The 24120-nt window shown below is 31.3% G+C and overlaps 1 protein-coding gene and 1 long non-coding RNA gene across 6 annotated transcripts; one reads left to right on the top strand and one right to left on the bottom strand.

Moving 5' to 3' along the window:
* Positions 1–1350: 1350 nt before the first annotated feature.
* Positions 1351–17009, bottom strand: LOC129909117 (E3 ubiquitin-protein ligase Mdm2-like). 5 transcript variants are annotated; one of them, XM_055986078.1, is made up of 5 exons: positions 16821–17009; positions 16322–16753; positions 8588–8736; positions 8312–8512; positions 1351–2915 (listed from the first exon to the last, which is right to left on the bottom strand). In XM_055986078.1, the coding sequence occupies exons 1-5, from the start codon at positions 16846–16848 to the stop codon at positions 1668–1670; spliced, it is 2058 nt and encodes a 685-aa protein (XP_055842053.1). In that variant the 5' UTR covers positions 16849–17009; the 3' UTR covers positions 1351–1667. The 5 variants fall into 5 exon arrangements, with proteins under 5 accessions (XP_055842053.1, XP_055842056.1, XP_055842057.1 ...); XM_055986081.1 differs by having other exon boundaries at positions 16322–16732; XM_055986082.1 differs by having other exon boundaries at positions 16322–16687.
* A 2338-nt stretch (positions 17010–19347) lies between these two features.
* On the top strand, positions 19348–20093 carry LOC129908347 (uncharacterized). The gene is made up of 3 exons (XR_008771268.1): positions 19348–19640; positions 19694–19787; positions 19844–20093. It is a non-coding gene; the product is annotated as an uncharacterized LOC129908347 (long non-coding RNA).
* Positions 20094–24120: the final 4027 nt, after the last annotated feature.

Here is a 24120-nt window from a genome sequence, read left to right as displayed (position 1 = left end):
TGCCAACACTTGGCTTTATTTTTCTTCTAACTGAATTTTAAAATTTATCATGAGTTTCATCCGAAGGGAATTTACATTTTCCGCTAAAGTATTTTATTGTTCGCCACCAAAATTTAAGTGAGATAATAGCTGTCGACCGAGCGTGAACAACTTTTCGCCCGAAACTCATAATAAGAGAAACAAAATTTCCTGAGAAATGGTTTCGGGAGAAAGGCTCCCAATTGCAAAAATGCAGATAATTTTGTATGGAGAATTTCGTTTCGCTTCAGCTGCGTACTAGGCTTTACCCAATAGTTTTTGTTTAGAATAGGCCTGTTTTTTTTTAAGCAATTGATGTTTGAGAGGGTGATCGCTCATGAACTAAAATGATCGGCCCTAGCGAGGTATCCGTTGGAGCGGAAATTTGTCCGATTTCATACGAATCGCAGTTTTTACCTGTCGCACCTCGAAGCATGATTCGTATAAAATCGACACATTTCTAACTAAGGCCGAATATATAGAACTTATTTATTTATAATAATTAAATGAACTAAGGTCCTGATTCGATATTTTTTTTTTCAAATTTTAACATTTTACTAGCAGTGTCAACTAATAAATCCAGAGTCATAAATAATAAATAAATATGTTCATTTAAAAATAAGTTTCTGAAATCCAAAGATTACCGAGAAATCTTATTCACTCTTTTAAATTAGTTTAAAAATACTTCTGGATGTAAGCCAACTTCAATACACAAAATAAATTCAAGTCTATTTTATTAACTACTTAAATCCAAATGAATTTAAACTGTTGTTCACTGGATTTAAATTTTGTAAAATGAAACATATTTTGTAAACTGAGCATCAAAAATTGATAAGATTATCCACCACATTCCCTAGCTTTTATTGATAAGTATTATCATCTTCACTTTTAAGAAAACACTTTTAAAACAGACTTAACATAAAAAGGCACTTTTGCATCCACATTTTTAATTTAGAGATACAAATTAAGAACATCCTAAGGAACTTAAACAAATTCTAAGTTTCCACAAATTAATGAAAATAAATGATAAAAAATCTAGCTCACGTTTAAATTGAAATGAAACCAATATTTTTGCTGTAAAGAAAGTTTATTTTTAATTATTTTTTGTTGTTTTTTTTTTTGTTCGTTCCTTGTATTTTTTTTTTGTGAATAAATTAACTTCTTTTCTTAAGACCATCTTCGCAATGTTTTTCTCTTAATACGTTATAAAAATTACCATTTTAATTAATAGTGCTATTTGTTACCTTTAATTATATACTTTACCATTTATATAACAATGCAGTCTAATTTCTTGCTTTTATCGTGAAAATTTTCTTTTTTTTTCTTTCAAACTTAACAATATTTACCTTAGAGACCCAGTATTTGTACATATTTACTATTTATTGTGCCATTTCAATATCAACAAATGCAGTTTGTTTTAATTGAAACAAATTTACCAATAATGTATGCCACTTAAAACCGGCTGTTTACGTATATAATTATATTCTTAGCCGAATGAGTTATGTGAGATTTTTGTTTTGCGTGTAAACAATTATTGTATGAATCAATTTCAAGCCTTCACTACGAAAATATCGTAAAGCTCACAAAATTATTACTAACTGCAAATGGATATTGAGGCCCAAAATACCTAGAATTTAATTTTTTGTTTTTTAATGAATAAATAGTTTCATAACATTTTTAACAGCACAATTACAAATTGGGCATTTCTTGTTTTTGTTCCAAATTTTTACCGCACACTTGTAGCAGCAGCAAAGATGTAAAAATCTGCTGTGCACAAAAACACCATTTTTAGGTTCAGTTAAACATGTCATGCAGGAGCCATAGCTTTGAAAATCAGTACTACCATTTTCCGATGGATCTCCCAGAACGGGTTTTTGAGACCTAAGTTTCTCTTCTATTGTAGAAATTCCGGGAATCTCAGAAATATTAGATGTTTGTATATTCGTATACGCATCTGAACACTCAGAAACGCTTTGTACTAAAGTTGATATTGCATGGGACTCAGTGTTGGTTTGCAATGAAATATCCGAAGCATGACGACCTAAAGAATTTTCCTGTGAGTTTAAATCAAATTCAAGAGTACTAGGAATGCAATTATTGTTTTCTTGTGACATTTCAGCAACATCACTTTCGCTCAATTCATCACACACAGTGTCTGAATTCTCTTCATTACTGCCACAGTTGGAAACACAATCTTCATCTTCGTCTTCTTCATTCTGATGCTCGCTGGAGGACTTTCTTTCTTGGCTCGAAGGAGCCGAGCTGAAACCAGAATCTTTCTGAGTACTCTGTGTATTGCTTGTACTCATGGTTTGACTTAAAACGATATCAGTCTCAATTTCAGACCCACTGGAGGAAGAGGGCATTGAATTATGCCCGAAGCATTTTCTTTTAGCTAAAGCTTTGTACTTTGAGGGTGCTTTGGACAACTTTCTCTTTGCTGCCGTTCGCAAGTGTTGGGCGGGTTTTTGAACATTTAATTTGCTAAGAAATCCAGTCGAACTGGATAAATATTTACTAATCTGGGTCTCTTCAGATATAGTTCTTTTTTCCGAAATATTATTGATTTTCTTTTTAAAATGACTTGCATTGTTATCGTCGTCACTGCTACTGTTTTCAGCTGTAAATTGGTCATGTGACCTTTCAACTGCTAACCTACCAGAAGTTATGACTGATGAAGAATTCGGCAATGAATTGCTTGACGAAGACGATGGTGTTGTTGATGAGTTAGCTGGTGCGCTGTCATCTTGCTTTCGCTTTTTTGTTAGCGATTCGACCACTTCTGAAGTTGTTGCAGACCGTTTCAAGGATGAAAAATTCTGGGAAGACCTTTGCTGCTTAACCGTTGTTCTACTTTTACGAAGACGCGGACGAGGTGGAAAATGAGTTTTCCGAATCTGTAATTGAATATAAAACAAGGGAAATTAGAAAAAGGGCATTATGTTTGTTAAACGTATTTTTGATTTTAATTTTTCATTTGGTTTTTTTTTTATGTTTTGTTAATTGTTCATTTTTTTTTCAATTTTTGTTTCCCAGTTTTAATTTTCTCTGTGTTTAATTTTTTTTTTATGTATATTGTTTTTAGTTGAAATTAATTGTTTTTTTTTTGTTTGTTTTGTAATTTATAAATGTTTTTTTTTTTTTTTATTTTTTTAATGTTTTTTTTTTGTTTATATATATTTTATTTTTTTTTTTATTTTTTATTAAAAACGTTATAAAAGTAGGTGTATACTGTATGTTTGTTTATTTTTTTTTATTTTTTATTCAAAACGTTATAAAAGTAGGTGTATGTATGTTGGTAAATATATGTATATCACAATTATTTTATCACATGCAAGTATTTGTGTTAAAATAAGGAATAAAAAAACAAAAAAAACTAAAAAAAACAACTGCCGAAGCAAAGTGATAATGCCACTTTTATTGTTGATATTCCTTCCGAACAGTTATGAAACAGGTACAAAAATAACGAGATCGTGAGTATCTGCATGAATGATCCTGAATGATAACAAATATGGTAGTGCTACACATCAAAGTTACATAACAAATATTACACACAAAAATCTAAATAAATAAAAATGCATGCATAATGTGTTTTCAAATTACATTTATATACAAGTTTCAAAGGAAATGTTTGCCATAGAAAATAAAAATTTTATATCTTATCTCATGGAATTTGCAACACAGAGTTGCGCTTTAGATACAGATAAAGGTTGAAATTATTACTGGTCGAAAAATTTTTTGCTTGATAATTGCCCATAGCAAATTTTGGGGGTGGAGGTATAACCAAATGTGTGTATACTAGGGCGTTCGTTATTTAGGTTTTTTTCGGGAATCAAGTTCCTAAGTGGAAAAACTGTATCTATGTAAATAATACAAAAAAAAAAATCTCCTAATTTTTCAGATTTTTATTTTGACTCTAGATGGCGCCCCAAGATGGTTAAAGTTTTTTCTCATTTGAAATAGGTATATGTATGTTGACTTATGAGGCCATTATTTTAGACATAGCTTTAATTGAAAATTTTTTGATGAGGTTTTTTTCTATACTAAACACCGTTTTCAAAAAGGTATAAACCATTTTTCTAGGACTAGGGGTTTAGTCAGGACATGCATGTCTCTTTTGGGTTTTATTTTATTTTTAATTCTACTCATATGCTTGTTTTAATAAAACATGCTTGGTTTAGTAACTCAAAAAAAGACATGCATGTCCTGACTAAACTCCTAGTCCTAGATAAATGGTTTATACCTTTTTGAAAACGGTGTTTTATATAGAAAAGAAACTCGCTATGTCTAAAAAATGGCCTCATAAGTCAATATATATACCTATTTCAAATGAGAAAAAACTAAACCAAGAGGGTTAACTCTTGGGGCGCCATCTAGCGTCAAAATAAAAATCTGAAAAAATTAGGGAATTTTTTTTTGTATTATTTAGATACAGTTTTTCCAACTTAGGAACTTGATTCAAAAATAACGAATGCCCTAGTGTATACGCATTTACGCATCCTGATAACAAGTTCAAAAGTCTGGTACCTTTAATTCGCAGAATTTATAGTTTTCGGAAGTTAAACAACGTGAGTATTCCAATTAATATGAGTAGGCTGAATTCACAATATTTTACATTCTATATAAAAGATCTGATGCTCTGTCATTTTCCCCAAGCCTGAATACCTCAATCTTGACGATCCGATTAATAGAAATCAAGATATATTGTTTTTTTTTTTTGTTATGTAAGTTTCGAATTTAAATTGAATCCGAGGTCAGAAAATTTTGATAATTTACACAATTGCAACAAATTTATTAAATAATGTAGTTGTAAATATAATTATTACTATTGTTATAACTTAATTGATACTTAAGTAAATTACATAATCAATAATGCAAAATTAAGCTCAACGTACTAAGGTTTTGATTGTTTGGCTTACTCTTCGCTGGCTGAGGATTATAAAAGGTTGAATCCCACAAAATTCAAAAAAATGAGCTTTCAGGTTGAATTAAAATAAATATTAGCAAAAAATTAATAGTGACGCCTTACATATGTAGGTGAAAAAACACATACAAATTCCATGATTTAAAACAAATGTATTATTAAAATAAAGTTTATAATTTATTAAAATAAGGTTTCTAAGATCTTAGTCATTCGAATTTCAACATAGAACCCTTTCCCTTAGACCGAGAGCCCACAGCAGATTTTGGGAGTTTTTGGATAACCGAAAATGAGTCATATGTATGTGTAGGTAATAGCGTCCTGATGAAGAATTCGAAAGTCTGGCAGGTTTATTTCACGGCATTCTATGGTTTATGGGGAGTTGAAAAATGCATTTTTTCCGATTTTTGTGTCGAGTATATAACCACTTTAATTCATATAGAGCCGATAGAGGGCGATACCTTGATTGCAAAAAGTTCGGTCCCAGACGTTTTATTCGCGGCATTACCCCCGCCAGACGTCCTTGAAGAGTCGCGAAATGGCGATTTTCATACAAAAGTCAAAATATTATTTTTTGCAAGATATATAACCGTCTGGTGGTACCTATTAAAAAATCACCACTAACCCCTGATAGAAAATAAATTAGTGCCAGACGTTTTAACCACGGCATTACCCCCGCCAGACGTCCTTGAAGAGTCGCGAAATGGCGATTTTCATACAAAAGTCAAAATATTATTTTTTGCAAGATATATAACCGTCTGGTGGTACCTATTAAAAAATCACCACTAACCCCTGATAGAAAATAAATTAGTGCCAGACGTTTTAACCACGGCATTACCCCCGCCAGACGTCCTTGAAAAGTCCCGAAATAACGACTTGTATGAAAATCGCCATTTCGCGACTCTTCAAGGACGTCTGGCGGGGGTAATGCCGTGGTTAAAACGTCTGGCACTAATTTATTTTCTATCAGGGGTTAGTGGTGATTTTTTAATAGGTACCACCAGACGGTTATATATCTTGCAAAAAATAATATTTTGACTTTTGTATGAAAATCGCCATTTCGCGACTCTTCAAGGACGTCTGGCGGGGGTAATGCCGTGGTTAAAACGTCTGGCACTAATTTATTTTCTATCAGGGGTTAGTGGTGATTTTTTAATAGGTACCACCAGACGGTTATATATCTTGCAAAAAATAATATTTTGACTTTTGTATGAAAATCGCCATTTCGCGACTCTTCAAGGACGTCTGGCGGGGGTAATGCCGTGGTTAAAACGTCTGGCACTAATTTATTTTCTATCAGGGGTTAGTGGTGATTTTTTAATAGGTACCACCAGACGGTTATATATCTTGCAAAAAATAATATTTTGACTTTTGTATGAAAATCGCCATTTCGCGACTCTTCAAGGACGTCTGGCGGGGGTAATGCCGTGGTTAAAACGTCTGGCACTAATTTATTTTCTATCAGGGGTTAGTGGTGATTTTTTAATAGGTACCACCAGACGGTTATATATCTTGCAAAAAATAATATTTTGACTTTTGTATGAAAATCGCCATTTCGCGACTCTTCAAGGACGTCTGGCGGGGGTAATGCCGCGAATAAAACGTCTGGGACCGAACTTTTTGCAATCAAGGTATCGCCCTCTATCGGCTCTATATGAATTAAAGTGGTTATATACTCGACACAAAAATCGGAAAAAATGCATTTTTCAACTCCCCATAAACCATAGAATGCCGTGAAATAAACCTGCCAGACTTTCGAATTCTTCATCAGGACGCTATTACCTACACATACATATGACTCATTTTCGGTTATCCAAAAACTCCCAAAATCTGCTCTGGGCTCTTAGACTACCTGGAATATTTTGTATTTTTGTATAATTTATTTACGTTATTCATTTTTACGTTATTTATACGTACTTCAATAAAAACAGGATTTTTTTTTAATGCAAGTACCGGACTTGTGTTATTTTTGCTCTTTTTAAAAATGAATTTGATGGATCTCTTCACCGTATAAGATAAAACCTAAAGTGAAATAAAATCAAAGCCCGTTTGACGATGAAATGCACTATTCTTTCCATACAAAATCCACTCATTACATACATCTAAGCACTATAAAGTTCTATGTTGAAAATAGAACCTTTTTCTTAAGTTTTTACAAACTTTTTCATAAAAGGCATCCATTTGTGTGCCGAAATGCATGATTTTTTTTATGGTTTTATGAATTTTGTAAGACCCTTAATAAGTTTGCATCAATACTATACTACTATGAAACAACAAAAAGCCTTAAAATGATAGAGTCTTCAGAGACAGACAAATAAATTAGAGCTAGATAAAAATACTCTTCTGCTGAATAACAAAGCATCGGCGAAGGCACTTTTAAAATATTCAGTTTATAATTTTAGGTATAACCTTGGATGAGAATGACGGGTTCCACAGAAAAGGATAATGATTAACCAGGCCCTGGGCATGAGGTTTCGTCAGAAGAACCAGTATAAAGAATGACCTAGCTATGTTGGTAAATTTATCAAGTGATGAGAGTCAGGAATTGCTATAAAATTGTAGCACGAAAACTGTCCCCAAAAAGGAATTACTTTCATTCTGGACAAAAAGGAAAAGCCAATGTGGAGGAAAATTCCCCTCATCAAGAGCAAATTTAAATTTTTTAGCTTCATTGATTTAGCGATCTAATGTAAAAGATTTGAATAAAAATAAATGAAATGAATGCAACTATTTTCAACTTCTCTTAATAAATACAAATAATAAAAATGTTATTGATAACTATTTCATTATTTAGTTCATTTATATAAATTTTTTTGTATAAGATCTTAAAAAACGGCATCCGAAGCCCCATGAACTTTCAAAAATCCGCATCCGCGGGTGTGAAAAAATCTACACCCGCAACATCCCTAGTATGTAGGTACCAAGAAAAATATACTCAACATTGGCACAACAGTTTGTAAAAAAATGATGTAACATCAGCATCAGAAAAGTAACCTACCATATTCAACCAAAAGAAACAATAAAAATGAGGGCATGACGTTAAACCATAAGCGATGACGAGACTGTATGAATAAACGATTCAATATTAATGTACCTCACAAATACACCACCGCTGCTTGTTAGTGCGCAACGAGCTCTGACAAGAACTCCAACAGTTATCTTGTTCATACATGTTAGCAATTGCAAATTTATATTTTTTTTTTTTCTTTTTTTTAAATTGTACTGTATGTATTTATATTTTTATATGTGGTTAGTAGGTATTCAAACAAAAATTCTTCACACAAGAGACAAACATTTCACTTTTTTTTTTCAAATGCAAATAAATACAAATATGCTAATTACATTGCTTTAGAATAAAAGCAAATAAGTTACCTGATAACATTTTTCACAATACCGGAACATGGGGTTGTTCTGCTTGTTCTTGCATTTTACACACACCCAATAATCTGCTAGGCTAAACTCAGAGTCATATGTTGTATCGGTATCAGTTGAATCTTCCTCCGTATCAGCGAAATCACTTGAACATTTCGATGTGTTGCATATAGCTCTAGCAACCGCTGCTAAAATAAAATCCTAAAATAAAAAAAATGGAAAGACAATGACCTTTGGAAACCGTTTTCTTAATTTGTTTTCGTTTTATTTTCTTACATCTGTTCCACTTGAAGAATCGTTTGTAAACAAATCTTCACTGTTGCTTGCGCTTGCCACTTCGTATTCAACAACTTTAATGGTGGCTCCAATTTCTCCAGATGAAAATGATGAATTTGATTCAGTATCACTAGAATCCCGACATACATCTTTAATTAAAAAATAATAAATAATAGCAACAAATTGTCTAACAAAAGGGCGTGTAGGAAAATAAAAGAGGTATTATCTGCACATATCAATAAATAAAACAACATAGTTTCAATTTGTTTGTATGGTAAATTATACGATTCATTGTCCATTATATTTTGTTTCTGAATTGTATAATCGTTTTTAAGCAGCTACAACACCAAACTCTATAAAATTCTTTTGTAATCAACGTCTTACTCAAATTCTCAAAATTAATGTCGTCAAAATCATTTTTAATATAGAAATAAAAATATGTATACATATATCTTTTAACTCCAAAACAACAATAATTTACCCCTCTTGCAAATGCAGTCTTCCACTGTTTTAACAAGGAAGCATGGTGGTATTTGGATCATTTTCATAATAGTATACATACAGGGTGTCCCAAATATAATAGATCAAACGAAATATGCTGAAAGACAACTTGATGACTCTCAGAATTTATTAACTCGTTTATCCAAAATCCTTACGGTTTTCGATTAAATGCAGTTTTTGTGGAATTTCAAAAAATCCCTACTTTGCAACAATTTTTGTTTTTTTTTTTTTTACAATTCTTTCACTAAAAGATTGCATAATAATCAGAAACAATTAATTAATCAAAATATTTTTTATTTCATACGCCATTTTGTTGCAAATTAATTAACAGTTAAAAGTTTTAAGAACTCAATTTCTTACTTTTATTTCAGAGCCGAAAAAAATTTGTATGGTGTGACACTGATTTATTATTTTAAAGTATATAAGTATAAATGTCAACAATGACACCTGTGGTCCGTTCTTTTATTGAACAATGTTAACTATTGTTGTTATGTCAAAAAAATCGTTGTATTTGTTTTTGTTACATTTTGTTACAAAATGTTAACTTTGATTTAGGAACGACTAAATGTTACATTTTGTTGATCTGTCAAAAGAAAAATTTTTGAGATTAATTTTATGAATGAATAAACAAGAAAAATTTAATTTGGTACTGAAATAATTATTTTTAATTGAATTCTAAGCAAATTGAAACAAAAATATGCATTCAATAATTTCAAATATGGAAACAAACAAGAAATTCTCTTCTCACATCATCCCCTCTCTTCCCCATTTAGTTGTGTTTGACAGATTAACATTGAAACTCAAGTCCAGAAGCTGAGTTGGAAAAAGTAACAAAATGTAACTATTTGACACTTCAACACTGGATTTAGGAACGATGTTGTGACGTCACGATGTTACACTTTGTAACTTTTTTCTCATTTAGGAACGATGAAAGTTAACTATTGTTAACAATAGTTAACATCGTCGAATAAAAGAACGCATCACTGTCGGTAGGCAGTTTAGGGCTGTGGGTCTATTTCATAAAGGCTTGGATACACTTGAGGGTATGCGGTAAAGGTACGGGTAGCGGTAACGATATTTGTATGAAAAAAATTCCACATCTGAACGTTGATATGTCAGTTTGGAATTTTTTTCATACAAGTACCGTTACCTCTACCCGTACCGCTACCGCATACCCTCCGGTGTGGCCAAGCCTTAATACGAAACGAGCGGCAAGCAAACAATAATGAAGTAAACTATAGTCACGACAAAGAGCGATTATGTAGAACGAGAAATTTGTTTGGCCAAACTAAACCGAAAAAAATTATTTGAGGCTTACATGCATTCTAAAGGCATATGTACATACGTAAAAATATTATTATATTAAATACATTCACCTCTATTACGATTGTCAACTATCAATTGATAGTTGATACAAAATAAATTTCCATCTCTTAATCTCTAATTTGAAAACAAAGAATGATGCCAACCGTTATTATTTGAAATGTAATTGAAAAATTCCATTAAGGGCCAATTTTTCAGTAGTCAGATAAACCTCAGATAGAGCTTATTCCTAGGAATGTTTTTTTTATATTGACATTTATTCTTTTGATAGTCTAACTGACGATTGAAAAACCAGGGCTAATTCCATCAATTTATAGTTGACAATCGTAATAGGGGTGATTAACTCATTTGTCCGCCAAAACAAAATTCAAAGTTAATATTATTACAGCTAAACGAAAGTCAAGCGATAAGGAAATGACAGTCATAAATATTAACGAGTATCGTTGAAATAAAACGATTAGCGTAATACACAATCGCGTTTAACGATTAAGAAGTAAATTCAACGATAATCGTTTTACAAAATAGGGCCCCTTTTTCATGCATCGATAACACAGTTCATCCCGTAGGGTAAAACTATCGTGCTAGTATTATTTCAATTATTGATAAAATTCTGCGCTGATCAATTGTATGAAAAAGTCACAAAACTTGTTTTACTAATCACATTTTTTTTTTCCTTTCATAATTTTTCAATTTCATAATTTATATTTAAATACTGCACAATTAATTTTATTTTGAATGCTTTTTTCATGAATTCCACAAAAAAAATTAAAATACAATTGTTTCCATCAAACACCTGACTTGAGAAATATCAACTAACTTTGAAGACGAAATTTTTACACTACGTCGGAGGTGAAATTTTAACTCATTTTTTAAGTTGTATTCATCAGAACGAGTTGACTACTTAGTCACTAGATTTGTGAATGCGCCCTAGACTGACCCAAAAAAATAAAATATTTTTTTTTTTTGAAAGTTACTTCGAAAATCTTGTTCAGGATGATGAAAAAAAAATTTGGTGAAAATTTGAGCCGTTAAAAAAAAATTTAAGAGGTCTATACGAATATCTTCTTAACGGTTAAAGCAATTAATTTGCTGCCAAGGAACTTTTTATAGAACGTTTAATTCCCTACAATTAATTCCCTTGCTAATTTGAAAATATTGAATTTTCAGTGAATTAGAAAATTTTGAAATTGAAAATTGATTTTTTAATTTTTTTCTCGATTTAAATCGTGAATAACTTCTTCAAAACTCAATTTAGGGAAAATTACTACAAGACCTTTTTTGTAGAGAATTAAATTTCCTATAAGAATCTGTCGAGGTTTTATTTTTCTATTCACTTATTTGCTCATCACAAAATTCCAAAGTGAAACAGGCAAATTGAAAAAACACTTCGATTTAAAAAGCTTAATTACTCGAATACCGCTCGTCTGACGAAAATTTTCAATTAGATCTTTTTTGTAGGAAATTTAATTTTATATAAGAAAAAATGAACAGAAATTTTTTTTACTTTGATCGTCTAGCAGTTCTGTTGTAAAACATCATATCATGTATAAAAATAAAAAACACCGATGATAGACCTCTTAAAATTTTTTTTAACGGCTCAAATTTTCACCAAATTTTTTTTTCATAATCCTGAACAAGATTTTCGAAGTAACTTTCAAAAAAAAAAATATTTTATTTTTTTGGCCCAGTCTAATGCGCCCATTTGTATCTTGAGAGGTTCAAGTTTACCTTTTTTTGCATATTTCCTCTTTATCTTCGATTCCTCAATTTGTATTATTATAATGCACCAGTCATTTCATTTTAAAATTTTCTTCACCAACTAGAACACAATATATAAGAAAAGAAACTGTCAGAACAAAAAAAAATATAGAAAGTACAGCTTCAAGTTTTATAGGATTGACTCAAACTCATTCTTTTTGCATAAGAGCTATTTGCTCTACCTCAAAAGGAGGAGCAAAAAACCTTAACTAAAAAGTACTGAAAAACTTCATGGAACACAAAGTGAAAAAATAGTAGAACAGTATGGGGCAAGGTTTTCCTTCGTGGAGAACACAAGTTTTTACTTTTCGTATATTTTCTGTGCGGAACAGATTCATTAAACGGACCCAATATACAGGGTGTCCCACAGTCGCCGCGCCGCCCCAAATGAAAACCATGGATTCCTGAGGTCATTTTAAGTCGAAATATAAAGAGTTAATTTTCACGTTTTCGTCCCGTTTTCGAGTTTAACGGCTTTTATCATTTTTGCTCTCTTTTCTCTTAACTGGCTTTAGCTTTGCCAACCCTATGTCCTATTCGAAAGATTTTTTTTTATAACCAATCAAGAATTTTATTACAGTTTTAGTTTGTGTCAAAATTTTTTTCTGCGGACAACCGCTTCTCCGCAATTTTGCGCTCAACGCAATTCTTTTTTCACTTTCATATCATTTTATTCAAAAAAACACGTTAATGAGTATTAACTATTAATGATAATGATAGTTAATTTGAAAAAAAAAAACTAATTTTTAAATACAAAATTAATTAAAATGAATTAAAACTTTTTCTGAGCCTTATCTATTTGTTCTTTTCTTAACCACAATAGCTCAAAAAAAGTTTCATTTGAATTAATTTTGTATTTAAAAATTAGTTCAATATTAGTTCTAGTGACCTCAACTCCAAAAATGTATAAAGCGTTTCGCCCAGGTACGACAGTGGGCTCATCAGTTAGATCTGTCGTACCCTTGGAGTTGAGGTCACTAGAACTAATATTGAATTATATTCAATCACTTCACTTAAAATAAAAATAATTTTAATAATTTTTTATTATTTTTGTTATTTTTTTCTTCGTTGTTATTTAAAAATTAGTTTTCTTTTTGAAATTATACCTACTTCTTTTGCGGCGTTGGGGTTGGGTAGCGCCATCTGGCGCTCATAATTGTAAAACAGTTTTATTATGGTATGAACCAACTAATTAAATTTGTGTGAATGAGAAGTATAACTTCAATCGCGTAGAAATTCAATCAGTTTGATTCAATTTATAAGTTCAAGTGACCAAAACTCCAAAAATTTATAAAGCGTTTCGCCCAGGTACGACAGTGGGCTCATCAGTTAAGATCTGTCGTACCCTTACTAAGACGCCTTATTTTGGTCGATGTTTACCGACACTATATAAAACTCACAGCATGAACATACTGTGAATTTTAATATTCTAATATTCTATTTGTTTAAATTCAGACACTTAGAAAATGTATGCCCGAATAATAACGAAGAAAAAAATAAAAAAAATAATACAAAATTATTAAAATTATTTTTATTTTAAGTGGAGCAATTGAATATAATTCAATTGATTGAATATAATTGGGACAAACTAAAACTGTAATAATATAGTTGTCTTCGTTCTTATTCTCTCGTTTCAAACCTTTGGTTCCTATGACCGAATCGTGTTATATTCAATTTTAAAGTTCAAGTGACCTCGTGTTAAATGTATATATAAAAACAAACAAGTATGTAAGGAAGTCACTTTATGAAGATAAGAAATAAAAGTCTACGTCTGATCTCTGATGGCAGGATCCACACTATCTTCATGTTTTAACTTATTCTGACCCAAGTGAAGCAATTGACATTCAATTTCTGTACTCAAACTTTGGGTTGGAGTCGAAATTATGTATGTGTCAAAATTCGGATTCCAAAATTCTGTTTTTTTTTTTAATTCTGTAAATTCAAAATTCTGTATATTAAAATTTTTTTCATTATCAAGACAATTTTTCATTTACAGAATGTTGGAGTACGGATTTTTGGCTTTTCTTTGTTGAAAATGCTTAGAAGTAAAATATCTCCCCAATCAATTTGCATTTGGCTTTCAGCTTTTGTATTGAATTTGAGTGACATACCTTGAAGGTGCAGGGAACTATGTAAGTCCACTTAGGGACTTCGTTCACATTCAGTGGGAACGAAATCCACTTTAGTAAAGTGATTTTCTTTCGCATTCAAGGTGGAATTGAATTCCACTCTCTAATGGGAACCAAGTACACACTCAAAAAAAATAAAAAAGAATTTATTTTCAACGATTTAATTGCGAATAACGAAAGTAATCAAATAAGGGTGATTTTTCGTAAAAGTACTTTTAAGTAAAAAAAAAAAAACGCGCGAATTTTTATTTTCACACCTCAAAATTGATTCTTGGCGTTTGGGTTGTACAAATTAAATAGATTCTCATGTGAGCAATGTTTTTCTGCTTCGCGTTTTCCAAATTATAACACTTCACTAAGATACAAACATTTGCGTCTGCCTGGCGATGTAATATTACCTAAGCAGAGGAACGAACTTGCGTGAGCGGTCCACTTTGGATATTTAAAGTCGCCAATGTCGACGTCTTTTTATCTAACTAAAACCTTGCCTGGCTCGCTTCACGGGGTCTCAGTATTTTAAATCCCTTTAAGGGTCCTCTGTCCCGCTCACGTAACTTCGTTGCTTCGCTTAGGGTATGTAAAGTCGCCAGGAAGGCGCCAATAACAACACTTTTTTAAATAAACTGTTCCATGTTAATTCCAAATTAAATGGAACTAACATCCACGGGGGTTAGTTCCGTGGGTGTTACACTCTTTTCAGTTTTTTGAAAAACTGAATTTTGAAATAAACTGCTGATTTTAAAGATTCTATAAGAAGTCAAATTAAAAACTCGCGATTCTTTTTCTTCTTATTTAACTTCTTCTTGGTGAAATGGGATTTAAGTTAGCATTCAGAGGGAACGAAAACCACACGTTTTTTTCCGGAAATAGTTTCCCACCTAGCATGGGATTACTTCACTTTACTAAAGTGGGTTTCGGTTCCACTCAGTGGGAACTAACTACCTCAGTGGACTTAGTTCCCTGCACCATACCTTGAATACCAAAATACGAGTAATATTAAGCCAAGAATCTTCATATACACTATACCTACATACATACATATTTCATCATTTTGGTTTTTGTTACTTTTAATTTTTTTTTTCTCTTTTGCTGAAACTGCTGTTATATTTAATCTCTTAATTCAATACAAATTGTTCGACAGGAAAATACAAATGTATAGTTTTGGAATATACAGAATTTCAAAAAGCAGAATAATAGATTTGCAGAATTTTTAAAAACAGAATTTTGGTCATACAGAATTTTGGAATACAGAATAACGACCTGTTCCCACAAATTTAACTATTTTTTTTCGACAATCAGAGAAGTAGGAAAATTAATTTACATATCAACAACTCTGTTACATTTGCTTGTTCAAATTGGAATCTCCCAAATTAAAAGTAGACGCACTTCCGGGAAAATATTTTTTTTAAGAATTCCAATTAAATTGAATAACTTTTATTGTAGATTCCTTTTTACCATTTCTTCTTTCAAACAATGTCCATGTGACTGACCTTGAATTCAGAAACCAGTTTAATAGGAATTTTGAAATGAATGAAGTAAAAAGCTTTTAAATTATTCGCTGCCCTAAGCCCAAAGTATAGTCAAATACAATAAAAATTTGACGACAAGCCTATGCTTAGAAGATTTGTGTGCACTAATGAAACGCCCTACATTGAGAATGTGTCTTGTGTGGATGAACGGCGACGAAATTGACGACGTCACAAAAACAACCATCGATGACGACATTAAATTGTCCATGCTTCATGCCTCGCTCCACAACCTTCTTCTTCGTTGATTGCTTACTTAAACTTTTCATCAGTTTCACTGTTACAGCAGTTCGTATTGGGACTTGAACGAGTTTGGACGTGCAAACGGATGATACATTAATTTGCTTTTATTATTCTTCGAGCAAACACTCAAACACTAATTATTATGGAAATATTCCATTACGTTTGCACATTATTGGGTTAATTTTTATTTTATCAACAACCTTTACTTCTGTATATGAGTTATTTGCATTAAAAATGGAGAAGATAGAACTCACCAGTTTCACGACAATTAAAGCTGTCATAGGTCGATGAGTCGGAGAGTTCATCGGCGGAATTATTCCTTTTTGGAGATTCCTCAGCCAAGCGCACAAGAAATGTTCGAAAAATCCGAGGATGGATTTGCTGCTGCTGTTGGGCGGATAATTTCGTTGAAAAGGTTTTTTGGGGAGTTTTTTGTTCTTCATTGTTTTCACTCAAACGACGACACCATCCTTCTCCAGTTGTGGTTGTTGTTGGTATTTGTTGTTGTTGTGGGGAAACTAAACCAGACGACACCGAATCCGAATCACATTCACGTTCGTCGTGTTCGTGTTCCCCGTTGTTCATTTTTGTACAGCGCCATTTTTGAATCTCTTCTACTGCTGGTGACGATTGGGGTATTTGAAGGAAATGGGAGCAATAGTTATCTTTCGTTGAATAATTATTTTCTTTTAACATTCGTCCCACAAATTAATAATGAGTAGGTATGTTTTATCAAAATGAAAATTCACTAACCTGTTACTAAATTATGTGAAACACTCATTATTTATTGCAATTGTTTATTAATTAAAATTAAGACACACTTTGTGTTTTGTGATAATGAAAAAAAAAATTTGGAAAATCACACTGCGGGACTTTCGGCTGTGTGTATTTTTAGCGAAACACTTTTACACGACGAATTCCGAATTTTGAATGGAATAATATGTTATGTGGCGATATTGTTTTTAATGGAATGGCGGCGGCTAGTGGCTGACAGAGGTTGTGTAGAGATCATTTGAAATGTATGCGGTTGAGGGGTATGGTTGTAGGATGAGATATAACATAGAATGGGGATAATTTTGATCGTAAGAATATTTTCCCCACAAAATATTTGATTTATTAAAAAACGATGAGATACAAATGAAAATTAAACAAAGTTACAATTTGTAACATGATTATAAGCTATTGTGGGAAAATTGAAACAAGGGATGATTGAATCACATATTCTCAAACTGTAGTTAGGAAAAAGTCTACACAAAATTTGGTTTTGATATTAGGTGAGGTTTAAGAAATGGGTTATGAAGTGTCTGGAAAGTTAAATTGGAAGGAGAAGGCACTGCCACACTTAAAAAAAATAATTGACGAAAATAAAACTATTCGGAGTAGCAAAAAGGGGCAAACAGAATAATTTAACGACATTAAGCTGTAGCTACATGAAGATCTAATTCATTTTTGTAAATTAACAGCCGCATTTTAGCAAACCTTACCTAAATTTGATTTTATGAGGATTTCGTATCACCAAAAATAATAACTTATTAAGGTATAACTACAACGGCCACTTTTTGCAAAACGTCAAGAAGTGAAAATTTTCAAACTAATTTTGTGACAGTTTTTCCGACCACAAAATTAAGTAATAATGATGCAGAAAGCTTATTTTTCTGTTTAAAAAAAAATTTTGTAGTTTTTTCTAAAAACAAATAGCGCTAGAAGGAAATAAAAAATTTTTACTTTTGTAAATTTCCCACTTTTTCACTTTTTAGTTATTGTCATTTAAGTCATTGTAGTTGAGGCTTTAAGTTGAGTTGTGAATTGTGATATGCTTTGAAGCAGATCACAATTCAAAAGTTGGACATTTGTTAGTAAGAATTATGTGACAAATTAAATACTCAAAAAACGAGTTATCCTCACCTTCTGAGGTTTTTGTGATTATAGTCAAGTATTATTGAGGTTTGCCAGAATAGAGCTGTAAATTTTATTAGTCTGCTTTTGCACGAAGACGCAAAGTGTAAGACCCACATAAGTAGTGCAAAAGAGAAAAAAGTTCGAAAAGATGAAGAAGATTTTCTACCCTCTGTGAGTCTTGGGCAGAGTTATAAAAATATCGATAGAAAAAAATGCATTTTAAATTAAAAAATATATTTGTTGCAACTGAAAAAAATTTGCATTAAAAACATATTTATTGCTACTGAAAAAAATTTTGAATTTTGAATTAAAAAAAATTTATTCCAACTGAAAAATATTTGCACTAAAAAAAAATATTTTTTGCAAGTAATAAAATTTTGTATTAAAAGAAATGTTATTGCAACTGAAAAATATTTGCATTGAAAATAAATTTTTGTTGCAACTGAAAATATTTATATTTATATGTTATTGCTAATGAAAAAAAAATTGCATTGAAAATAAAATTGCAAGAAAAATATTTTGCATTAAAAACATTTTTTATTGCAAATACCTACAAAGTTTACTGCTTTGAAAAATAAATTCAATGCAAAATGTGTGCATTAAATATTTTTCTTATACTCGTCGAATTTCTTAAAAATTTGACTTTTCGACCTTACCTATATTATCTTCAATATATTATAGTTGAAAAAGTTAAAAATGTACATATGGTCAAGTAGCCAAAACTGTAAGAAATAAAAAAAATATGCACACATTTTGCATTGAATTTATTTTTCATTGCAGAAAATGTTTTATTTACAATAAATTTTTTTTTCAATGCAAAATATTTTTCTTTTTATTTAGAGGATATAATATCTTTTTATCTTTTTATTTTGAATAATTTTATTTTGAATGCAATTTTTTTTCATTTGCAATAACATTTTTTTAATGCAACATATTTTTAGTTGCAATAAATATTTTTTTTCTATGCAAATATTTTTCATTTGCAATAAAACAATTTTTTTTTTAATACAAATATTTTTCAGTTGCAATAAATATTTTTTTTTTCAATGTATATATTTTTTTTTTCAAAAATTATTTTTTTTTTTTAAATTGTAATGGATAGCAAATGCATTAAAAATTAAATGATTTTTAACAACCCTGATTTTTACGGCTTTGGATGTATATAAAAACTAGAAAAAAGGCTTCCGAGTCCAAACACTTTTTGATTTTTATTTCTTAATATGCATTGTAATTATTTAGATATTAAAAAATCAAAATTAAATTAAATTCTTAATTGTTTATTTTAATGTTTTTTTGTAACACAACTTTTTGCACACTTTTTCGACTTTAAATTCAAAAGAAAAAAAAGGGTTTAAAGAATATTAAACCAAACTCAACAGATCCAAAATCATTATATATTCCTTGACATAAATCCAAAAATTCAGTTGTAAGGCCATGTGTGAATTGCGTTAAATAGTTAAATCTTGTAAAATTTTTGACACTAGTGAGGTGAATAAAACATTTTCAGCTGTCAAAACATTAATGGCCTCTGGGAGCCGGTTAATCGAAGTTAAATTTTTTTTGCACATGGTTTTGTTATTTTGTGCATTGTATATCAATTCATATACCTACAGTTTTTCAGGAGTATCATGTCAGCAAAAAGGCAGAGAATAAACAATAAGCCGTACAATATATGTAAGTAAATTAATATTATTATTATAAATTTTATGTATAATTTATTTTTTAAGGGACCCACGAGGAAAAAAATCAGCTCATAAATTTAAGGACCGAAAACAATAAAATGTTTACCAACAAAAATTCAATAATGAGCGCTTGCTGGAAGTAAGAAATTAATAATTTATTAATTGTACAAATAACCACATCATATTATTTTTCAGAGCCATAGCAGAGAAAATGGAGAGTACCAAGGATGCCAACCAATGTAAGCAGCAATGGAAAAACCTTCTCATTCATAGGAAATAAAACTATTCTTCTTTAATTTCTCTTCTTCGACTAGGCAAATAATCATGCCATATCAAATATTGATATTGTAATAAAACACCAACATCAATGGCACAAAAATTTCCAAAATATCATCCATTTTAATTTACAAAATAAAACAAAAATTCGGTTTTTATCGATTTGAAATTTATTGCTTTTCAATAATTTTATGTAAACAAACAAAACGTCAAAACTTAACCCTCGTAAAAAATTAAATTCAATTCACACACCCAATTGCCCATTTAACTTTTGACAGCTGAAAATTTTTTATTAACCTCAATAGTGTCTAAAATTTTACAAGATTTAACTATTTAACGCAATTCACACACGTCCTAAAGGCTTAACTACATTCACCACTTTTTAAAAAAGTACAAAAGTGAAAATATTTTTTTTCTCGCTAGCGGGATTTTTTTGTAAAAAAGAGTTTACAAATTGATTTTTGGACGGAAAAATAAGCATTCTGCATCATTTATTTTATTTTTCTAGCCCGAAAAACCATACAAAAATGCGTTTGAAAATTTTCACTTTTGTACATTTTCACTTTTTGAGGCAATGTAGTTAAGGCTTAACTGTGTGAAAAAAATTTGACATCTTTTCTCGTTCCTCAGATATTATTTTTAAAGGCTGTTCATTTTTTCTTGACCATTATAAATTTGACTTGGAGACCAATTTTCCTTAAAAAATGTGTAATACACATAGTGTTTTATTGATAAATAAATAGACAATAAGGTATAACTACAACTGCAAAAAGTCAAAAAGTGAACATTTTCAAACTCATTTTGTGACAGTTTTTCCGACCAGAAAAATAAAGATAATATTTTTTGGTTCTAAAAACAATTTTTGTAGTTTTTTCCAAAAACAAATAGCGCTAGAGAGAAATAAAAATTTTTTAATTTTGTAATTTTCCCACTTTTTCACTTTTTAGGTCATTGTATTTAAAGCTTAAACATAAACAAAAAATGTGCTCACAAGTTTAACAGGAAAGTCATACATTTTAAAAGTTTCATGGGGAGATAAAAATGCACAAGGTAAAATCTAAAAAGAGTGGCTTTTTTTGCTTAAGCTTGGTACGCTGTTCGAGATAAATTTTAACTCCCATACAAACTATCGAAAAATTTTAGCCGAGCTAAAATGGATCCCATATAAATTATCGATAACTTGTATGGGTACCAGGCTTTAGGTTTTAAAGTGCTAAAAATACAAAAAAAAATTTGTTGTTTAAGGTCCAATTTATTCACTCTCCATTATATTTAAAGGCTCCATAAAAAAATTAGAAAGCTGTCAAATCGCATACAAATTTTCAAATTTCCCTTTTTTAATGGTGACTTTAAATTTAATGGAAAGTGAATAAATTGGGCCTAAGATAATTTAAATTTAAAATATAATAACACATATTTAAAGTGCCCTCCTTGATTTCGTATGAATTTAAGAGCCCGATTTTTTTTTTATTTAAATGCGAAATTTAATTCATTCTAACCGCTGCTCCCTTTTTGATGATGGTGAAAGAAAACGATCTTTATGTTCTACAATAGCCCTGTTCCATTGTAGGTGGTAGTTTATCTAGTACAACAACTACACATTGCTATCTCCTCGAGTAGAAGATCATGTGTTAATTCTAGTACTTAGATCTACTCATGAGTAAACTACCACCTTCAATGGAACGGGGCTAGTAATTGAATGAAATATTGATGTCAAATAAGCAAAATCTTTCGTTCGTCTCCATTAAACAAAAATCAGTAGTCAGAGAGGTATTGGAAGATCTTGCCAGTCAGGAGAAATACAGGTATCAAAATACGTTCAAAGTTCCAAGGATTCGCATGAAAGAAGACCTATTTAATGTGCCTTCTACATTAATTTTCTTCTTCTTGAAAGCATGTAAGAAACAAAAGAAACCTGAAAGAACGATACTGTCCAGAAGTGACGAGTTTATTACACATTACCCCACACTCTCGTATACCGAAAAATAAAAAAAAAAATACTTTTTTCCCCACTGTTTCGCTCGAATTGATTTTTTTTTTCTTTTCCTCCACTGTGTCACTTCACTTCAGAAATGGATTTTTGACGATTGTATATTAAAATACAATACTTCTTACTTTAACAACATATTCTGACACCATATTCGCCAGATTACCAGCCGCCAGATGCTTCCAACGCTAGTCCCTGACCATTTTAGCAGTTCCATGATGGTAACCCGGTGGAGTGGCTGTGAGTATTCTGATCGCTTTGATATTCCCATACTTCCTTCCGCTGATTAAAGGTTTTATCTATGTTTATTTTCAGAAACTCCGCCTATTCTCCCCCCAAAGCGCTAGTATAGCTTTGACAAGCATCGCTGACGGATTGCCATCTTCCGGTCGAACCATTTCCCTAAGGGCCAGTTGTACAAATATTTGATCCACGGATCAGCAACTTTTATCTTCTGAAATCGGTGGTAAGGTTCCGGTTTAGCACCGTGCAAGATCCACATATGTAAAAATAGCCACATCCATGCTTAAACCGAAGTTGACGAAGTTGGGTTAAATTCCTGATCCTAGGCTGAACCACGTTTGTACAATTGGCCCTAAGAGACCTGTTATCTCTCCCATTCCTGCTTTTAGAACGTTGAGCAGTCCTTGTAGAAGCTTGGAATCCAACCCTTTGGTTTCCCCCGGATACGCCACCAGCTTCCGTTAAAGGGCTGTACGTCGGTGATATTCCGGAAATGATTGTTTTGGAAGGGTGACTGCCTGAGGTCGGAAGAGGCGGAGGCGACACCGAGTACTGTAACACTAAGCTAGTTTACGTACTCTGTTCGTTATCGCCAGCTGTAGGACCATCTGGTTTCTTCGGTGAATAAGTTATAGGCATTGTAGATGTCTTTTCCAGAATCTGTGAGTATTGGGCTCAGGTTAACGCCTGATTGCTTTGTAATGCCGACTTTTCGCGAGTCGATTTTTGCCGCGTGGCGAAACTTCTCGGCGGAAGCCGCAGGTGACTAAAGTGACAATCTCCATATCAGAATCTTAATTGACTTTTTAGCCTTGCGACATATTGTGGAGCTAAAATGGACTCGTGAAAAGTCGGCATTAAGGAGATATTAGGTGTGTTTCTTATTACCACCGGTCTTAACTGGACAAAAAAAAAACGCAGTCGGGACTAAGCAATTTACATGTTAAATGAAACAACACTTTAGCCCCTTGGGCTTAGTTGTTTAGCCCGGAGAATTATCTGGGCTTAACTTTTTTAACAGATTTAAATCTGTGCTACCAAATTAACTTGTTCGTAAATTGTTTAGAATTTTTTTAAGAAATCAAAACTGATGTTTGGAATGACAATTATTATTTTAAATATTTATTTAATAGTTAGTTAAACTTTTTTTTTTCAAAAACACACAAGAAAACCCAAAAGCGATTTTTTTGTGTGATTTCGGAACATTTAGTATGCAGTGCTTTCGGGTTTTTCTTGTATTTTTATAATATTCTATTCTATTTGTTTAAATTCAGACACTTAGAAAATGCATGCCCGTGGTCAAGCTTATATAATAACGACGAAAAAAAATAACAAAAATAATAAAAAATTATTAAAATTATTTTTATTTTAAGTGGAGTGATTGAATATAATTCAATATAAGTTCAAATTCCCTTAGAATATTATAATTCACAGTATATTCATGCTGTGAGTTTTATATAGTGTCGGTAAACATCGACCAAAATAAGGCGGCTTAGTAAAGGTACGACAGATCTAACTGATGAGCCCACTGTCGTACTTGGGCGAAACGCTTTATAAATTTTTGGAGTTGAGGTCACTTGAACTTATATTGAATTATATTCAATCACTCCACTTAAAATAAAAATAATTTTTTATTATTTTTCTCATTTTTTTCTTCGTAACAATATACATATAGTTCAAAAGAGTATGTTTTTTTTACTTTGTTTGCCATTTATTTGGAGCACAATGAGGTGTTGCAGAATTAAAATAATTAAAACGTTTCAAGTTTTCAAATTTTTTATGCCGAAAAATGCGTTTTGGGTTTGGTGGGAACAGGCTATAATTCAATAATAGCCCCGTTCCATTGGAGGTGGTAGTTTACTCATGAGTAGATCTAGTACTGAAATTAACACATGATCTTCTACTCGATTAGTCTGCTTTTACATGAAGACGCAAGAGTCAAGATTCAATAAAGAGTAAGGGAGAA

Source organism: Episyrphus balteatus, chromosome 2, assembly GCF_945859705.1.
Source record: "Episyrphus balteatus chromosome 2, idEpiBalt1.1, whole genome shotgun sequence".
NCBI classification, from domain to species: Eukaryota; Metazoa; Arthropoda; class Insecta; order Diptera; family Syrphidae; genus Episyrphus; species Episyrphus balteatus.
This window is presented reverse-complemented; position numbering and strand designations above follow the sequence as displayed.